Source organism: Schistocerca serialis, chromosome 3 (assembly GCF_023864345.2).
Source record: "Schistocerca serialis cubense isolate TAMUIC-IGC-003099 chromosome 3, iqSchSeri2.2, whole genome shotgun sequence".
Lineage (NCBI taxonomy): Eukaryota > Metazoa > Arthropoda > Insecta > Orthoptera > Acrididae > Schistocerca > Schistocerca serialis.
Window position 1 is genome coordinate 7,749,464 of NC_064640.1, and position 20,052 is coordinate 7,769,515.

General features: G+C 37.2%; 1 protein-coding gene across 4 annotated transcripts in view; it reads left to right on the forward strand.

Moving 5' to 3' along the window:
- The window catches only part of LOC126469662 (uncharacterized), a 436,607-nt gene that overhangs the window by 66,690 nt on the left and 349,865 nt on the right, over nt 1–20,052 (forward strand). For all 4 annotated transcript variants that reach the window (XR_007586038.1, XR_007586037.1, XM_050096801.1 and 1 more), the window contains exon 3: nt 8,205–8,390. Coding sequence is in view for 2 of the 4 variants with exons in the window: in XM_050096801.1 (XP_049952758.1) it covers nt 8,205–8,390 (186 nt within the window). In the remaining 2 variants the exon portion in view is untranslated. The remainder of the gene's footprint in view (nt 1–8,204; nt 8,391–20,052) is intronic.

Sequence of the window (20,052 nt, forward strand, 5' to 3'; positions counted from 1 at the left end):
AAATTTATGTAACCATTGATGGAAAAAATTATTTTTGGTTTTATGCAAATGAAGTTGCTGATATTTTAGAATATGGAAGTCCAAGGAATATAATAAAATAACGTATTGAACCGGAATATTGTAAAACATATGAAAATTAGAGTAGCACTGAAATTATGCTACGAAAAATGTTCATCCATACACAAATGAACTTGGTTTATATTCTTGAATTATAAAATCGAAATGCCTTTTACATAAAATTTTCGAAATTGGGTTTATGAAGTAGTTATACCATCCATTAGAAAACATACGAAATATAAAATGAAAGAGGAAATAACTCACTTGAAAAACTAAAATAAAATGAAAGAAAAAATTATAGAGAAGTAATTTCTGTTGGAATTGGAATAATAAACGAAAGAACTGAAGAAATAAATACATTATTGACATATGTGGCGCCTCAATTAAGTTATCAAAATTTAAATCAACTTTTGCTATCTTAAGATTACATCATTAAAAAAAATTGAAGAATTATTTGTTATCGAAATTATTTTAATACTTTGGCTGATTGTTCCCAAAACAATTCTATTAAGATATAATTAAACTAGTAAAAGTTTCCTAGAATTTAAATTAAATTTGTAGCTACTTTTTTCATATTTAAATTTAAATAACAGTCATAAATTTTTTTGTACATATAATATACAAAATTCGTTAAAACCATTTGATTTTATTAACTCAAATTTAAAATTCTCAAATTATTCAGTCAGTAGTCAGTTTTGTTATATATTTGAATACCACAATAAACTCTATATTCTTTAATGAAATAAAAAGCATAGTGAATATTGTATGCAATGAAAATTCGTTCAAGTTCACAACACTTTCCATTTATATTTAAACTTTATTTACTAACCTTTTAAAAAATTACATTACTTTTATTTACCCAACTGTTGCGTGAATTATCAAAACCTAACTATTTAACATACCATTTAATACATTCCATATTTTAAACTGCATCTGCAAAATTAATTTTCAGTAGTTCTTGTTCATAAAAATTTCCTTTTGTTTGTATGTCATTTAAATCCTTCAAACTATGTGTAATTGGATTAGAACAAATAACATGTTGAATTTAAACAATTTTTGTCTACCAACTTATTCTAACTTTATCACCAATTTTATATTCCTGTTCAGTATCCAATAAAACAGTAACATAAACAGTATTCAATAAGATTTTTCCAGTTCCTCTATTTACATCTTTCAGAACCATTTTTATCATTGAATGTCTTGTGTTACTATATTCATCAATTAACTTAGAAACTAAGTCAACCCATTTATAATTGCCTTGAAGAGCGAATTTCTTCCACATATTATCTTTCAGTGTTGTATTAAGACGTTCAACAACAGTTGATTTTAAATCACTAAAACCTGAATAATGCTTAATGTTAAATTTTTCATTAATTCTTGATATTCTTCATTATAAAATTCCGTACCATTTTTTCGTTATTTTGACTCAAATATTTATTCGAAAGAATGACATTAATTTTTACCTGTTTTGCCCTTAACTGGAATAGCCGTGCAAAGTTTGAAAAATCTGCTACATTTAATTTATTTATATCATTTATTTACTTTTGAAATTACTTGAATCCATTTCCACTAAATCAGATTGCCATAATTCATCTCTCCCGAAAGAAATGATATTTTTTCCTTTAAATCCTTTCTAATTGGTTTATGTAATTTATTAATCATTTGTTCACGAATATTCACACATACACTAACAAATATTTTTAACTAATTTACTCTTTTTACTTTTACTAATTGAACAACCTCAGCTGCTGACAGGTAGGTATAACAACAACACCTGTCGGCAGCTGAGGTTGTAAGTTAGTTATCATTTATTCCAGGAAAAAGCTGCACGGTCATCAACAGTAACTGTTCTTTCGAGAACAAGTTACTGTCTTCGTATATATAGTTAAAAGTCTACCCAGCCATTGACCTTCATCTGTGCGAATGCAAATAGGTTGCCCAAACTCTTATGGGAATCGCCAAAGCATGCGCGAGTAATGAGTGGATAGGCAAATGTCTATAAGGTACAATACATATGTAGAATTGTGGACAGTTGGGAATGTGAGTCTCACCGGAAGCGTGCAAGGAATAAGTCCCTGCAGTCGCCCTATTCATCTGTGTCCTCGGTGGCTCAGATGGATAGAGCGTCTGCCATGTAAGCAGGAGATCCCGGGTTCGAGTCCCTATCGGGGCACACATTTTCAGCTGTCCACATCGAGGTATAACAACAACACCTGTCGGCAGCTGAGGTTGTCAGTTAGTTATCATTTACTCCAGGAAAAAGCTGCACAGTCATCAACAGTAACTGTTCTTTCGAGAACAAGTTACTGTCTTCGTATATATAGATTCAGAAGGATTTAAGTTGCAGTAGTTATTCAGAGATGAAGAGGATTACACAGAAAATGTAGAGAGCTTCATCAAACCAGTCTTCAGATTGAAAATCACAACACCAATCGTACCGCACTTCTCATAGAGACCTTCAAGCTATAAAAATAGTCTACTTAAACAATGACATAAAATTCACACTGTATGTTGCTGCTTGTTCAAATTTCAGCTATTTAATGGTAACTAAAATGCCTGCATTGGCTACATAGTACGAACTATTTAAAATTTATCATACTGGACCACTATCAAACCTCATGACTATCTTCTGTGGTACAACAATTTAAATTTATGTTTTAAGATCTGTATGTATTAAAAATAGCTTTAAACTGTTGTGCAACTGACGTAGGGCATGAGACTCAATATTTGGATGGAATATAAATTTTAAATAAATTGTACTATGAAGTTCATCTTGAAATCTTAGTCACCACAAAGATCATCATCATCATCATCATCTTGGACAGTTTCCAGCCACTGGCTGGGTCTGTCGGGAACACAAGCCTCTCCATCATGTTCTGTCTTTCCACCATTCCCCCTCTTCCACCTTCGTCCAGTTCTCTCCTCTTCTCGTCACACATTCCTTCACTCCCTTCACCCATCTATCTCTTGGTCTTCCCCTGGACCTCTTCCTCTCCAGTTGCAGATCAAACATCCTCTTTGGAATTCTTCCCTCATCCATTCTCTTCATGTGTCCATACCACTGCAAGGTGGTGCAAGAGCAGTTAGATGTATGGGAGGCAACGGCAGCACAATATGGAATGCATTTCTCTGCAAAGGAAAGTGAAATAACTGTCACAACAAGGAAGAAGAATAGGCCAAATGTGGATATAACTTGTGGAGGGGAAAAACTACAAGTAGTAGAGAACTTCAAGTACCTGGGAAGCATGATTGAAAGTAAGGGGGGAAACGCAATGGAAATAAATGAAAGGTGCAGAAAAGCAGGGCAGTTCTTCAAATGCATTAGGGGGCTTATTTGGAGCAAGGAGGTGCCACAGAAATCCAAGGGAATTATATACCGAACCACAAAGATCATGAAATAGAATAAATAAATAATGTTAATTTTTATTGAATTACAAATATATCACAGTGTTAATTACAAAACCCTTGTCATGTATTTAATGAGACGCCTTAGTTCACTTACATTTTCAGTACACCTGGTATGTACTATAAGTAATTTAAAAATGAAGAAAGTGCTTTATTCTTCATCTTTCCATTTAGTCACAGAAATCTTAAAAAAAAATCTGGCATCCTGACAACTATTACAACTTAGATAAGCACACTAGGCCAAAAAAAAAAGAATAAATAAATAAAAATAAAAATAGAAAATAAAAAAATCCCAAGATATATCATGCTAATACAGTCTAACATCACATTAGCTTTGATAATGACCTCATTTGAGTGAGGAAGAGAGGCCATATGTTTCTTCAGCTATGCCATATGCATCTTATTGCTGCATTTCATCCACTGTTCCAAACAGGCCCAGATATTTGTATGGAATTGAGATTGGGGGATTCCATGGATAAACTGAGGCATGATTGAATGCCTGAACGTTCATCAAACTGGGAGCATAGGCATGCAGGTCTGTGAAGATGAATTTTGTCATCTTGGAAGAGAGGGTAGTATCTTCAGCATACTCATAATGAAGATGTGCAAGACAAAGCAACAAATGGTCAATGACAATGTTGAAATGCATTGTGTATTTCATATGTAAGTAGATCCAAGTCATGAAATGAAAAACATCATCAAAACATCACTTACCAAGCTTCACACACTGTGGGTTGAATGCCTCATTGGGCCATCAGTGCACTCAGTGCCTCACATCATTTGAAAAGAGGCAAAAATGTGACTAAGTGAACTGCACTGTAATCCTGCCAGTCAAGTACTGTCCAGTTTCTGTGATGATTGACCTACTGAAGACATACAGCTTTATGTAGCACTGTGATCAGTGATGTTTTGTAAGGTACCCAACTCCCAGTATCCATTGCATGCAGTTACCTTTATAATATTAACTTGGACTCTGGTTGAGATGGACTGCATTCATTGACAGCATCAGTTTCTATTAGTTAGTGAAACTGGCTGTCATTGGAAGAGTGTGACATTCATCTCTGGTTCCTTTCATTTAGAATCATTTTATGACCACTGTTCTTATGTCATGGTTGTGAGTGTACCCTATCTTATAGATGTCTCAGACAGTCTGTGTCAATACACCAATAAATTGAGCACATACATTCATGGTGTAATCATGGATGCCTCTGAACAAACATCATAGCTCCTTTTTTCCACTCTGTATGTCACCATGTTGACCCATCTTTACTGATTCCATACAATGGACTTCCATGTACACTTCACTTGACTGACATTACTTATGTCAGTGATAGAGGGCCATGTGACTGCCTGGTATCAGTTCTGCAGCATATACATCACCCCAAAGTGACAAGTATGCTCCTTTAAAGGCATCACTAATATTTCTCTAGTGAGCTCATATTAATTAATTAATGCCCATTGTTGTTTCTGAAAAGTGGAGCAAAGTACAAATCTGATACCAGTACCTATAAAGCTTCAATACATTAACATTAATACATAAAAGACTCATGCACACACGTGTATAACAACCAACTAGAGTGTATTAGATGTTGTATGGATAATTTGGTTACGATTAAGCACGAATTAAGGAAGTACCTTTTGATCAACACATTCTAAGTAACTGAAGAATATCTGAACAGAATCTCTTAAAATTATTATTTTAAATCAGTTTTAATTATTGTTAGCACTTGATTGCAATAATATGTCATTATGTCAAGTCATTTCATTATATTGCTATCATTTTACAGGGTGTATAAAAAAGAATCATCCAATTCATAAAAATCAGAACTGTTACACTATTTGCTATAAGTGTGTTGGAAAGAGGAAACTCTGGAGTTTTGCATGGCTCCCACTAGGTAGCAGTAGTGTGTGCCCACTTCATTTCTAGTAAAAATGATCTCAGGTCAACAGAAAGCATATTTTGCTCTATGTTTTTCACAGTGCAGGTCAGTAATAACTCTTCAGTGTGACTTTCGTACTAGGTATGGTGTGGAGAAAGAGGTTGTTTGTGTAAAGGCAAATCACCAAGCCGTACCTGACTGTCAGACATAGACGTTGAAAGCGTGTGCCGTAGTTTCACAAGGAGTCCGTAGAAATCCATTCATCGTGCATCTCGACAACTCAATATGCCCCTGATGTCCATCTGGTGTGTGTTGCATCGATGTTTACCCATCAAACCATACAAAATTCAGCTACTGCAGGTTCTTCATGAAGGTGACAAACAACAACTTGTGGAGTTCTGTAATTTCATTCTTGGTGAGATGGAGGATGACAGTTTTCTTCCAGGCTTAGTGTTCAGTGACAAGCCAAAACTCCTTTTAAATGGAAATCTGAACTGTCATAATGTGAGAACACGGGGTACAGAACAACCACGCAAAGTTGTACAACATGAGATGGACTCTCCAAAATTTAATATGTTTTGTTCAAAGGAAAAGGTTTATGGTTCATTTTTATTTGCCGAGAACACTATTACATAAAGCATGTCTCTCGATATGCTTCACAGTTTTCTTTTCCCAGAGTTGGATACTGATTCAAATGACTTCATTTACCAACAGGTTAGGGCACTACCACATTGGCATCTGGAAGTGCGGGAATTTTTAAATCAAAAGGTTACTGAACTTTGGATCGATCGCACTGGACCGAATGATCCAGTCTTACATTACTGGCCTCCAAGGTCACCGGACCTGACTGTATGTGATTATTTCCTGCAGGAGTTTATAAAAGACTTTGTTTATCTGCCTCCATTACCAACAGTACTGAATGAACTGAGACACTGCATAACAGCACCTGTGGAAGCTGTAACTCAAGACCTGCTTGGTGCAGTGTGGGAACAATTTGAATACCACATTGACATATGCTGTGCATCTCAAGGGGGCATATTGAACACCTATAACGAGATATGAAAAAAAAACTTTTTGAGTTTCCTGTTCATCATAAAACAAAATTCATTGTATATGTTTATTAGTTTCAGAAATACAGACATGCCAAATTGGATGATTCTTTAGGATACACCCTGTATTACTTTCCACAACCCAGAGAGACACCTCTCTGCAGCATATGACTAACGCAATGTGTTACAGTGTTCAGATGTGCTATTTCATGCAGTTTCAGGGAGATGCTTAACATAATTGTGATTTTATTAATTTGGTGACTGATCAAAGTGATGAAATTCTGTACTGTGTCATTCTAACAATTCTAATATGAAATACATATGAGTGTTGGCAATAGCCACCTTAGCAAAGGCCCCTTCTGTTTGGGAAGGAATCCAAAATTGTCAGTTTGGCCATTTCCATAAGGAAATCACAGTGCTGACAGGCATTTCTCTCTACCTTACACTGCTGCCACCTTAGCAAAGGCCCCTTCTGTTTGGGAAGGAATCCAAAATTGTCGGTTTGGCCATTTCCATAAGGAAATCACAGTGCTGACAGGCATTTCTCTCTACCTTACACTGCTGCTGCTGCTCTGCACTGTGTGAAGCTCAGATTTAAACACCTCAGATTTATACACACTAAAAAATAAAGTTAAAGATACCCTTGCTAAGAGTTCATTATTGTTTAGAGCGAACGGTTTTCTACAAAATGAAAGTAAGACCCAGGCACTTTCCTTTAGCTTAAGAGAGAATCATGAGTTAGAAAGTATAAAAATTTTAGGTGTTATAGTAGACAACAAGTTGACGTGGGAACCACACGTCAAACATTTATCTGCCAGACTCTCAAGAGTTATCTATTTAATTAGAAACTTAAAAAGACATGTCCCTAATAGTTATATAAGATCAGGATATTTTGCTTTCTTTTAAAGTATCATATCATATGGAATCTTATTGTGGGGCAATAGCAGTCACATAAAGGGCATTCTACTTTTACAAAAAAAAATAGTAAGAATAATAACTGACTCAGATAAATTAGAACACTGTAAACCCTTGTTTGTTAAATTGCAATGCCTGACCGTTATAAACTTGTACATCTATAATGTTCTATCGTATGTTAGGAACAATATTTCAAATATATCATTAAGAAGGGATGTACATAGCCATAACACCGGGAACAAATCATGTTTAGATGTACCATATCAAAGACTATCCAAGTCACAGAATTCATATTTAGTTATTGGACTTAAGTTGTACAATAAGTTAAGTATAGATTTAAAAGAGTTACCTGTCAAGCTAAGTTGTGCAGAATACTAGTAAATAATCCTTTCTACACAGTAGACAAATTTTTTGAAACTGAAAATACTTTCTTTCAACACTGTATCTAGTTGATGGCCTTATGTAATCCAAACTAAATTGTATTTAGTAATTAATGTTAAAAATGTAAGTTATCTTGACATTGTCTATTGCTTTATGAGCTGAACGACAATAAAATTTGATTAATTGATTGATTGATCATAGCTGTTCTTGCAGACTTAGGAGGTGATACCATATGTGCAAATGTAATCTCTACCCACAGAGCAGAATAACACCTAGTACTTACCACATCACTAGATCTTTCTTCAGTCAACAATTTCACTGTCATAGTCTGTTGCACCAGATGAGCTATATCTTCTAATGAACTTTCATGAAAGTGACATAAATATGGCACACAAGTTACTGTTATATGTATTTCTTATCATACCTAATTAGATAAGAACAGGAGAGAAACTGTTGTTGATGGTATAGAATTAGTCACTTTGTTAACTGATAATATCTTCTTGTTCTTATTTTTCAGTGTTCTAACGGCCTCCAACAATATGATGCGAATTTTTCCATACAATTTGTTTCCATTACATGAATTTGCTTTGGATTTGTCAAATAATCCATTCACTTCACGCTATTTTGTGATACCAGATAGACCTCAGAAGTACAAAGTACCATCTCTCAAAGAACTTGCTGCCCGAACTGTGGTTGACTACAGGTAATTTCTTGCATATTTTTTCTAGAGCTACAATATACTGATGCACAATTCTATCAAACTTTCTTCCATGATCACTTATTTTTCTTCTGAAGTATAGCCCTTTATACATTTGCTTGCTTACTTGCTTGCATTGTTCTTGCAGTATCATCTTTGTAGATTGACTGAACAGAAAACTGTGTTCCTATGAAAAAAATTTGTACTTCACTTGGTACATATATGCTTCCATCTATGAGGTAGGCAACCATTCAGAATTGACACTTAATTGTCTGTGGAAAGTCTTGGTTACAATTTAATTTGTTGACACAATTCCGTGCAACATCATCAAGTCATAGCCATGTTAGAAGGAATTATGGCATGAAATACCACAGAACAGTTATACGCTGAGGTGAAAAATTCATGGAATACCTCCTATTACTGTGTTGCACCTCCGTTTGCCCAGCTTAGTGCAGCAGCTCCATGTGGCGTGGACCCAACAAGTCGTTGGAAGTTCCTTGCAGAAATATTGAAACATGCTGCCTCTATAGCTGTCCATAATTGTGAAAGTGTTGCTGGTGCAGGATTTTGTGCACAAACTGACCTCTTGATTATCTCCCATAAATGTTTGATAGGATTCATGTCAGGTGGCCTGGGAGGCCAAATCATTCACTCAAACCGTCCACAATATTCTTCAAACCAATTGCAAACAACTGTAGCCCAGTGACATGGCACATTGTCATCAATAAAAATGCTATCATTGTTTGGGAACATGAAGTCCATGAATGGCTGAAAATGGTCTCCATGTAGCCAAACAGAACCATTTCCAGTCAATGATTGGTTCACTTGGACCAGAGGTCTCAGTCCATTCCATTGAACACAGCCCACATTATTATGGAGGCACCACCAGCTTGCACAGTGCTCTATCGACAACTTGGGTATGTGGCTTCTTTGGCTCTGTGCTACACTTGAACCCTACTACCATCTCTTGCCAACTGAAAGCAGCACTCATCTGACCAGGCCACAGTTTTCCAGTCATCTACGGTCCAAGCAATATGGATGAGGAGAGAAGTTTCAGGTGGTGTCGTACTGTTAGCAAAGGCACTTGTGTCAGCTGTCTGCTACCATAGCCCATTAATTCCAGATTTTACCGCACTGTACTAGTGGATACCTTCATCATATGTCCCACAATGATTTCTGTGGTTATCTCACATAGTATTGCTTGTCTGGTAGCACTGACAACTCTACACAAACAGCACTGCTCTCGGTCATTAAGTGAAGGCTGTGGTGAGAAATAATGCCCAAAATTTGGTATTCTAATGATTCCCAAAATGGGATGTCCAGTGCATCTACCCCAGCTACCATTCCATAATCAGATACGTGGCAGATATGATACACGAGTTGGGACGGACGTGATTTAAGCAAAGATGTTTTTCGTCACGGCGAGATCTATTTATGAAATTTCAGTCACCAACTTTCTCTTCCGAATGTGAAAATGTTTTGTTGAGCCCAACCTACATAGGTAGGAATGATCATCAAAATAAAATAAGAGAAATCAGAGCTCGAACAGAAAGGTTTAGGTGTTCGTTTTTCCCGCGCGCTGTTCTGGAGTGGAATGGTAGAGAGATAGTAAGATTGTGGTTCAATGAACCTTCTGCCAAGCACTTAAATGTGAATTGCAGAGTAATCATGTAGATGTAGATGTAGATGAAAGTCCATTAATTCTTGTCGTGTGGCCATAATCATTTCAGAACCCTTTTCAAGTGCATCATCTGACTATAAATGACAGCTCTGCCCATGCACAGCCATTTTATACCTTGTGTATGTGTTACTAATGCCATCTGTGTATCTGCATATCTGTATCCCATAACTTTTGTCACCACTGTGTGCAAAAAATAGTCAGCTGTTACATCAATACTTAGAAATAAATACAAGAACTAACCACACAGCGGTGGGGAAATAAGATATCAAAAACAAGTCATACATATGTGAAACTTAATGCCAATCTGAATGCACATGGGGCCAGTTGTGGTGAGAAAAACAACATTGGCAACTAATACTGTGCATAAATAAGTATCAAAAAATGTAACAAACAGGAGGTCACACAATGAACATTGATTGTGTACATGAGGGAAGCATGCAGACATAGTATTCAAAAATTTATGCAATGCACAGAATAAAACAAATAATACTACAGAATATTCATATTTCATGTGGAATGTTAACTGGTACAATTACTAAACATTAACCTTGTATCAGTTTTAAATCTTGAAATTCTGGTGCCCAACAGCTTTCAGAAACAGTGTCTGACAGCTTCCCAATTGTCACAATCAATAGATTTGTCTTGCTACCACAGTTTGCGTTGTTGTGCTATCTGTCAGATAGAGGAAATCAGATTATTATTTGTGGGGACTTCAATGTTGATTCACTGAAAGAGTGTAATAGGAAGAATGACCTGGAAGACTTGCTCGGTTCTTTCAATTTGACATCTGTCATTAATTTTCCTAATTGGGTAGTAAAGGACAGCAGCACATTGATAGATAACACTTTTGTACACCAAGATAAGTTTAAAAACATAAATTCATGTCATTTTGAGAATGGCCTTTCTGATCATGGTGTCCAGCTAGTTACAGTATATGACATAGCTCCATTCAGTAATTCAAAACTACCCTGCAAAGTTGTGCGTTCAATTAAAGACTCAACAATTAGAAATTTCAGGGAAAATCTTCAGCAGTTAGACTGCGATGAAGTGTACTAGGAACCCAATGCTAATTTAAAATATAACTTATTTCATGATACACTTGTAACATAATTTGAAAACTGTTTCCCCAAGAAAGTAGTTAAATCTAATTATAAGAAACCATGCAAAAAACCTTGGCTTCCTAAAGGAGTAAAAATATCTTGTAACCACAAAAGGGAACTGTATCTAACAACAAGAAAGAGTAATGGCCCAGAAACAGCCAAATATTATAAAAACCACTGTGCTACATTAAGAAAGGTTATTAAAAAGTCTAGAAGTATGTGCATCATGTCTGCGATTAATACCTCTGATAACAAAATCAACCAGGTCACCAATTTTTTTAAACCTAGTGCTGGTCTGGAGCAGGTGACGGAGGATTTAGGATCACTTTCCAAAGATTTCACTAAGGAAGACACTGTGGTTATAGTGGGTGGGGCAGGTAACAGTATTGACAGAGATCCTGGGTACAGTATAGAGTGTGACCTGGCGAAGATTGCATCAGCATCGAAGATAACTAGTGTTGAGTTTGTATCTGTTCTTGGGTGCCATGACCGACCTCATTTGAACTGTTCTGTCAAGAGAGTTAATTTGGAGCTGGAACGGCTGCTCATGTCGGGTGCGGGGTCACACATTGGTGTGGTTCATGTTGATTCTCTCAGTAGGTGGGATTATACTAGGCATGGCCTTCACCTCAACAGGAAGGGGAAGGGTAAATTGGCTGGGGAAATAGCAGGAAAGTTAAAAGGGGGAGGCACTGTCATGAGTGGTAAAATACCAGTGGTTATAGGATTCAGAAAAGACCCTTTTTGAGGGTAGGGAGGACAGAAAGAAAGCAAATTTTAAGAGAGGTTAGAACTGAGACAAACCTTCAGTTTGAGAAAGAAATCAAGAAACATAATTCCAGCTTATTACATCAGCATAAACAGCCATTGGTTAAGAATTTTCAACTGTCAGCAGATATTTTAACTCCACCCAAATTTAACTCAGTCAATGAGAAATGTCAGCTATCTTTATTGCATCAAAATATTCGAGGACTGAGAAATAAAATTAATGAATTAACTATCTGCATAGATGAATTAGAGTCTTCAAACCCAGCTGACATAATCTGCCTCTCTGAACATCATGTGACCACTGGTATAGAACTTTTAAGTGTTACAGGGTTTAGGTTAGCATCTCACTTTTGTAGATCAGAAATGGAGAAAGGAGGAGTTGCCACATTCATCAGGACCTGTCATAAATTTAAGAACATAGACATTCATAAATTTTGCCTAGAACAGCATATGGAAGCATGTGCAACAGAATTAGAATTTCACAAAAAATCCTTCATAATATTAAGTGTATATCGAGCACCTGCAGGTAACTTTAATCTGTTTGTCAACCACTTTGAAGCTGTACTGGCCCATTTAACAACCAAAAACAAAGAAATAGTGGTTGCTGGTGATTTCAATGTAGATTTCCTTAAAGACTCTCCCAATAAGAACTTATTTGAGTTAGTGACACTATCATTCAACTTAATTCCCACTGTAAAGTTCCCCACTAGGATAGCCACTTGCTCACAAACAGCCATTGATAATATCTTTATAGAAAAGTCCAATGAACAAAATTATATTACAAAACCAATGGTCAATGGCCTCTCAGACCATGACATGCAGTTCCTTCTGTTAAATGTTAATACTGAACGGGATATAAAATCTGTTAAATCTGATTTCAAGAGGGTAATCAGTAAGCCAGAAATTGATTATTTTAGGACACTGCTCAGAGACATTCACTGGACTGATGTTTACAGTGCTCATGGCATGAATGAAAAATATAACATTTTTGCTAATAAAGTGCTTACCTTATTCGAACACTGCTTTCCCCCAAAACTTACCAAGGTTAGAGAAAAGTCTACAAAGAAGCCATGGATTACTCGAGGAATAGGGGTATCTTGTAAAACAAAAAGAAAACTGTATCTGTCAATCCGAAACATTTCCAATGTTGATGCTATAACACATTATAAGAAATATGGCAAAATATTGAGGACTGTAATACAGATGTCAAAGCAAATATATTAAAAGGAAAAGATAGTCATATCAGATAACAAAAAAAGACAATATGGGATATAGTGAAGGAGGAGACCGGTAGAACCAGACATGAAGAGGAAGAAATAGCATTAAGAGTAAATGATACATTGGTGACAGATGGGTATAGTGTTGCAGAACTTTTTAAGAAACATTTTATAACTGTTACTGAAAAGATGGGGTTGTCAGGTTCAGTAGATGCTGCTATGGATTACCTTAGACCAGACATTTCAAGTAACTTCCATAATATGAATTTGACCCTCACTACCCCAACAGAAATAATGTCCTTCATAAAATCTTTAAAATCAAAAAGCATCTAGTGGGTATGATGAAATATCAACAAAGTTAATTAAAGAATGTGATTCTGAGCTAAGTAACATATTAAGCTATCTGTGTAACCAGTCATTTATTAGTGGAATATTTCCTGAATGGCTGAAATATGCTGAAGTTAACCCACTGTTTAAGAAGGGAGATAAAGAAATAGCATCAAATTTCTGTCCAATTTCACTGTTGCCAGCATTCTCAAAAATTTTCGAAAAAGTAATGTACAGTCATCTTTATAACCATCTTATCTCAAATAACATATTGTCAAAGTCACAGTTTGGATTTCTAAAAGGTTCTGATATTGAGAAGGCTATCTACACTTACCGTGAAAATGTGCTTAATTCATTAGACAAAAAATTGCAGGCAACTGGTATATTTTGTGATCTGTCAAAGGCATTTGACTGTGTAAATCACAATATCCTTTTAAGTAAGCTAGAATATTATAGTATAACAGGAAATGCTGCAAAATGGTTCAAATCTTATATCTCTGGCAGGAAACAAAGGGTGTTATTAGGAAAGAGACATGTATCAAGCTATCAGGCATCATCCAACTGGGAACTAATTACATGTGGGGTCCCACAAGGTTCCATTTTGGGGCCCTTACTTTTTCTTGTGTATATCAATGACCTTTCATCAGTAACATTACCAGATGCCAAGTTTGTTTTGTTTGCCGATGATACAAACATTGCAGTAAATAGCAAATCAAGTGTAGTCTTAGAAAGATCAGCCAATAAAATATTTGTGGACATTAATCACTGGTTCCTAGCCAATTCTTTGTCACTAAACTTTGAAAAAACACACTACATGCAGTTCAGAACTTGTAAGGGGTGTCCCAAGAGTATATGTCTAACATATGATGACGAGAAGATAGAAGAAGTGGACAGTGTTAAATTCTTGGGATTACAGCTTGATAATAAATTCAACTGGGAGGAGCACACCGCAGAACAGCTGAAGTGTCTTAACAAATCTCTGTTTGTAATGCGAATTTTGTCAGACATAGGGGATATAAAAATGAAAAAGTTGGCATATTATGCTTACTTTCATTCCATAATGTCATATGGGATTATTTTTTGGGGTAATTCATCAAGCCAAGCTAAAGTTTTCCGGGCACAAAAACGTGCAGTGAGAGTTATATGTGGTCTCAACTCAAGAACATCCTGCAGAAGCCTGTTTAGGGAACTAGGGATACTAACTACTGCTTCCCAATATATTTATTCCTTAATGAAATTTGTCATTAAAAATATATCACTTTTTCAAACCAACAGCTCAATTCATGGAATCAATACTAGAAATAAGAATAATCTTCACAAGGATTTAAAGTCACTTAGTCTTGTACAAAAAGGTGTGCATTATTCAGGAACACACATTTTCAATAACTTGCCAGCAGCCATAAAAAGCTTAACAACCAATAAAATTCAGTTTAAGAGAAGCCTAAAGGATTTATTGGTGGCCAACTCCTTCTACTCCATTGATGAATTTCTTAGTAAAACCAACTGATTTGTATATAAGTACAACATAACTTCTGCACAATTTCAGTGCAGTAATGTGTTCATTGAAAATTTGTGTGTGTGTGTGTGTGTGTGTGTGTGTGTGTGTGTGTGTGTGTGTGTGTGTGTTAGTATAATCTAACTTCTGCACCATTTCAGTGCAGTAATGTGTTCATTGTAAATAAGTATTACAGTAGTTGTATTACCTTATAAATAAATAAAAAAACTTTGTTATTTTAAATTCAGTGCATTAGTATTTGTAAAATGACTCTTAGTGTTCATTAAAAAATGACGATCATTCCACTTGGGACCTGTGGAATGGTACATTAGCTTATTTGTTTTAGTTGTAAATATTTGTCATGTATTGTTATTTTTCTGACATGTTCCACATCCTGGAGGACCTCCTCACTACGGATCAATTGAAATGAAAGTAAATCTAATCTAATCTAAAAACGATTTGAGATTAATACCTCTGATAACAAAATCAAAACAATTTGGCGTATTATTACAAGGGAGACAGGGCAACGGAGAGTACAGGATGACAGCATTACCATCAAAGCGAATGGAAACTTGACAAACAACAAGCCGGAAGTCAAAAACGTTTTGAATGGTCATTTTTTAAATGTTGTAGAGAAAATAGGATCTATATGTTCATTAGAAGAAGCAACACAGTTAATGGAAGAGGCCTTACCCACACAATTTGATACAATTGGAATTCCCACCTCTGCTTCTGAAATTAGGAAGATGATAAACTCTCTCAAGAATAAAAGCTCACATGGAATTGATGGCATTTGCAGCAGGATAATAAAAGCTTGTTCCCAAGAGATAAGTGGGATTCTTAGCCACTTATGTAATAGCTCTCTGAGCAGGGTATTTACCCAGATAGAATGAAGTATCCCATTGTTAAACCACTGCATAAAAAAGGGGATACATCTGATGTCAACAACTACTGCCCAATCTCTCTTCTGACTGCCTTATCCAAAATATTTGAAGAAAGTAATGTATTGTAGAGTAGCTAAAAATAAAGTTTTAACAAAATGTCAGTTTGGTTTCCAGAAGGAGTTTTTCAACGGAAACTGCCGTATATACTTTCATTAATGAAATATTAAATGCTCTGAGTAACCGGAAGTCACCCGTTGGGATATTTTGTGATCTCTCTAACTCTTTTGATTGTGTTAGTCATTGAATACTTCTAGATAAGCTCAAGTACTGTGGTATGAATGGGACAGCGCTCAAATGGTTTAAATCATACCTAACTGGAAGAGCGCAGAAAGTTGAAATATGCAGTTCACATAATATGAAAAAAACTGGTGAATTCTCAAACTGGAAAACAATCAAGAATGGGGTGCCGCAAGGTTCTGTCTTGGGTCCTCTGCTGTTCTCAATATATATTAATGACTTGCCATTCTATATTCACAAAGATGCAAAGCTGGTACTTTTTGCTGATGATACAAGTATAGCTATCACACCCAAAAGACAAGAATTAACTGATGAAATTGTAAAAGGATGTTTTTCAGAAAATCATTAAGTGGTTCTCTGCAAATGTGCTCTCATTAAACTTTGACAAAATACAGTATATACAGTTCCACACAGTAAATGGAATGACACCATTAATAAATATATACTTTGATCAGAAATCAGTAGCTAAGGTGGAATATTCAAAATTTCTAGGTGTATGCATTGATGAGGGGTTGAACTGGAAAAAACACACTGAGGATCTGCTGAAACGTTTGAGTTCAGCTACTTATGCTATAAGGGTCTTTTCTAATTTTGGCGATTTACATCTCAGTAAACTAGCCTACCATGCCTATTTTCATTCCCTGCTTTCGTGTGTCATCATATTCTGGAGTAACTCATCATTGAGTAAAAGAGTGTTCACCGCACAAAAATGTGTAATCAGAATAATTGCAGGAGTTCATGCAAGATCATCCTGCAGACACTTATTTAAAGAGCTAGGGATCTTCACTGTAGCCTCACAATATATATATTAACTTACGAAATTTGTTATTAACAATCCGAACAAATTCAAAAGTTTATTTATTCGTTCGGCATATACAAGGCAAATATTACAGTGGCATTACAATCCACCAGGAAATTACAACACTACACAATGCTACTTATAGTTTTGAGCCAATCTATGGCTAGGTTAGGCAAGTAATGTCTGTCCTTCAGTTCACCACTATATCCTACTACTTCACACACCAGTAGGATTAGATGTTTGCATCTTCCCACGCTTGTTCTATAGTGATTTAAGGCAACCCAGAGCTTCCGAGGGAGATCAAAACCATTTATCTTCTTGCTGGGGTCATCGATAAGCTTTTGGTTCTTGTGTGTCCCTTTGCGCCATGATTCCCCTCAGGCTAGCTTTGGGTCGAAGTCCTGTAATTCCCTGCCAATCTTCCAAAAGGGGGACCTAGATTTTAGCCTGTTGTTGGGTGATAAGTTTTGATGTATAGGGAGTTCTGGATTGTGTTCGATCTTCCTATACATTCTTGAGGTCGCCATGGAGCACCTTATATCAGGGGGTTCTATGTTGGCAAGGACTAGGAGCCAGTCACATGGGGTAGCCCTAAGTGTGCCTGAGATAATTCTTATCGTCTCTTTCAATTGGGTGTCTACTTTATTTACGTGCGCACTTTTCGCCCAGACTGGTGAACAATATTCAGCCACACTGTACACGAGGGCTAATGCTGACATCCTTAGTGTATTAGCTCCGCACCCCCATGATGTTCCGACCAGTTTAGACATGATGGCATTTCGAGATTTTAATTTCTGTTTGGTGTCTTCCAGATGGGAGCTAAACGTTAGTGTACGGTCTAATTTTACTCCCAGATATTTGGGCTTATCTTCATGTCTGATATGCCGGTCATTCAGGGAAAGCTGTAGTTTCCTGCTTGAAGCTCTGTTATTAAGGTGCATTATGGTACTGGTCGTTTTATTGGGGTTGGGATGCAAATGCCACTTGAGGTAGTAGGTGTTCAGCGCTTCAAGGTCCGCTTTCATTGTTTTTTTAAGATCTTCGAAATTTTTGCTTTGGTATGCGATGGCCAGATCATCCGCATACGCAAATTTACGCGACCTGGTGCTCAGCATATCAGTTATGTATAAATTAAAAAGGGTCGGCGCCAGGGCTGACCCCTGCGGCAGGCCATTGTTTATGACCATGTTTTTGCTGCTCTTTCCATGGAGGTAGACCTTGATCATCCTGTCTGTCAGCATGTTCTTTAGTAATGTGTATGTCTGATTGCATTTGATAATTTGAGTAAGCTTGAGCAGTAGTCCTTCGGTCCAGACAGTGTCATAGGCTGATGTAAGATCTATTAATACGAGACCTGTTTTCAGCTTGTTCTGATAGCCTTTCTCTATATATGTTGTAAGGGACAAAACTTGTTCACAGCAGTTCCCTCCCACACAGAACCCTGCTTGATAGTCCGGGAGGTTCGCCTCAATGTATGGTGCTAGTCTGGCCAGTAATGTTCTCTCAAATAGTTTGTAAGAGGTACAAAGCAGTGAGATCGGTCTATAGTTCTTTGGATTATCTCCATCCTTCCCTGGTTTCAGTACCGCTATTACCTTAGCTTCTTTCCATAACGTCGGGAGTGCACCTGATTTAATACATTCCGTGAAGAGCTTGGCCATCCATTTCCTCCCAATGTGTCCCAGCTCCCTCAGAAATTCTGGGAGGATTTCGTTGGGTCCGGCTGCTTTCCCTGTTTTCATTAGTGTTAGGGCCTGGGTAATCTCCTCGACGTCTACTGCTTTGACAATATCTAGATTAGTTGGATTATTGGCTAATTCCTTGGTTAGGTTCCTGGAGATCCTTTTCTTCACCTCAATCTTCAGGCGTATTTTGGAGGTCTGTTTCATGGCAGTCGCTATTTCGGATGGGCCCACACCCGCAGTCGATCTTCGTGGTGTTGTGACACCACCCAGTTTCCGTAGTAGACCCCAGCTCTTCTGCAAGAATGGGTAAAGTCCAGATTCTCCATTGCCATCTTCCACCTTTTCCTACGTTCCTCGTTCATAGTGTTGATCAGTCGTTCTGCAGTCTCGTCCTCCCCACTCCTCTCATACTGCTCTAACAATGACTCACACTCCTCTGACCAGCAAGGAATGTATTCCCTCCGGGCCCCTCGGGGGATTGCCTTTAGGGCCCGTTTATATATCAGGTTTACAAACCTTTGGTAGTTCTCTGGACTTGGTGGAATTCGATTTATTGTCTTGTCAATAAAAGATTTATATTTCCCCCAGTCTGCTTTTCTCAGATTCCACTGTGAAATCGGGGGGCTCTTTATGATCGGGATGGAAAGGCCGATCTCCACAATAATCGGGAGGTGTTGGCTCCGTGGGAAAGCTTCGAGGACTCTTCTTGTAGCTTGCATTAGTACGCCCATTGCGCCACGTGTGACAAAGGTCAGGTCAGGTGTCGTCTTTGTGCCCCATACTTTTGAATTAAAGGACGCTCTGTCCTTGGGATCAAACAGGAGGTGTAGGTCCCGTTGTCAGCCCAGTCACTTAGTCCAATGCCTTCCGGAGTGGTTCTCTGATGTCCCCATCTGGTGTGCTGGGAATTAAAGTCGCCGGCATAGATTGCTGGATGATTAGCCTGCGGTAAGTTTCCTATAGGCCATTGCTGCGAAGGTGGTTTGTAGACATTGTAGAATGTCATCTCTCCCAGTTTAATGCCTATTGCGTGTGGAACCGATTCCACATTGTCCTCGAGGTTTCCTAGAAACTCATTTTTCACCAGGGTCGCCATACCATGTTTGTTGTGTCCTGAGTATCCCACATTGGTGAATCCTGGTATGCATAATCGTTCGATGTTTTCAACCGTCAGATGTGTCTCCTGCAAGAGTATGACACTTAATCTTTCTCTTGTTACAATTTTTTTAAGGATTTCTCCTTTCGTCCTTGTGTAGCCTTCTATATTGAAGTGGCACACTCTCACCATCTTCGTGGAGTCATTCTGCTTCTGAATCGTTTGCTTCTTGTGGGCCGGGAGGCATTTGAGCGTCCGGTCACCGGAATTGTGTAGACTTTTTGCCATTGCATTTTACTGCAACGTTGCACGGGGAGCA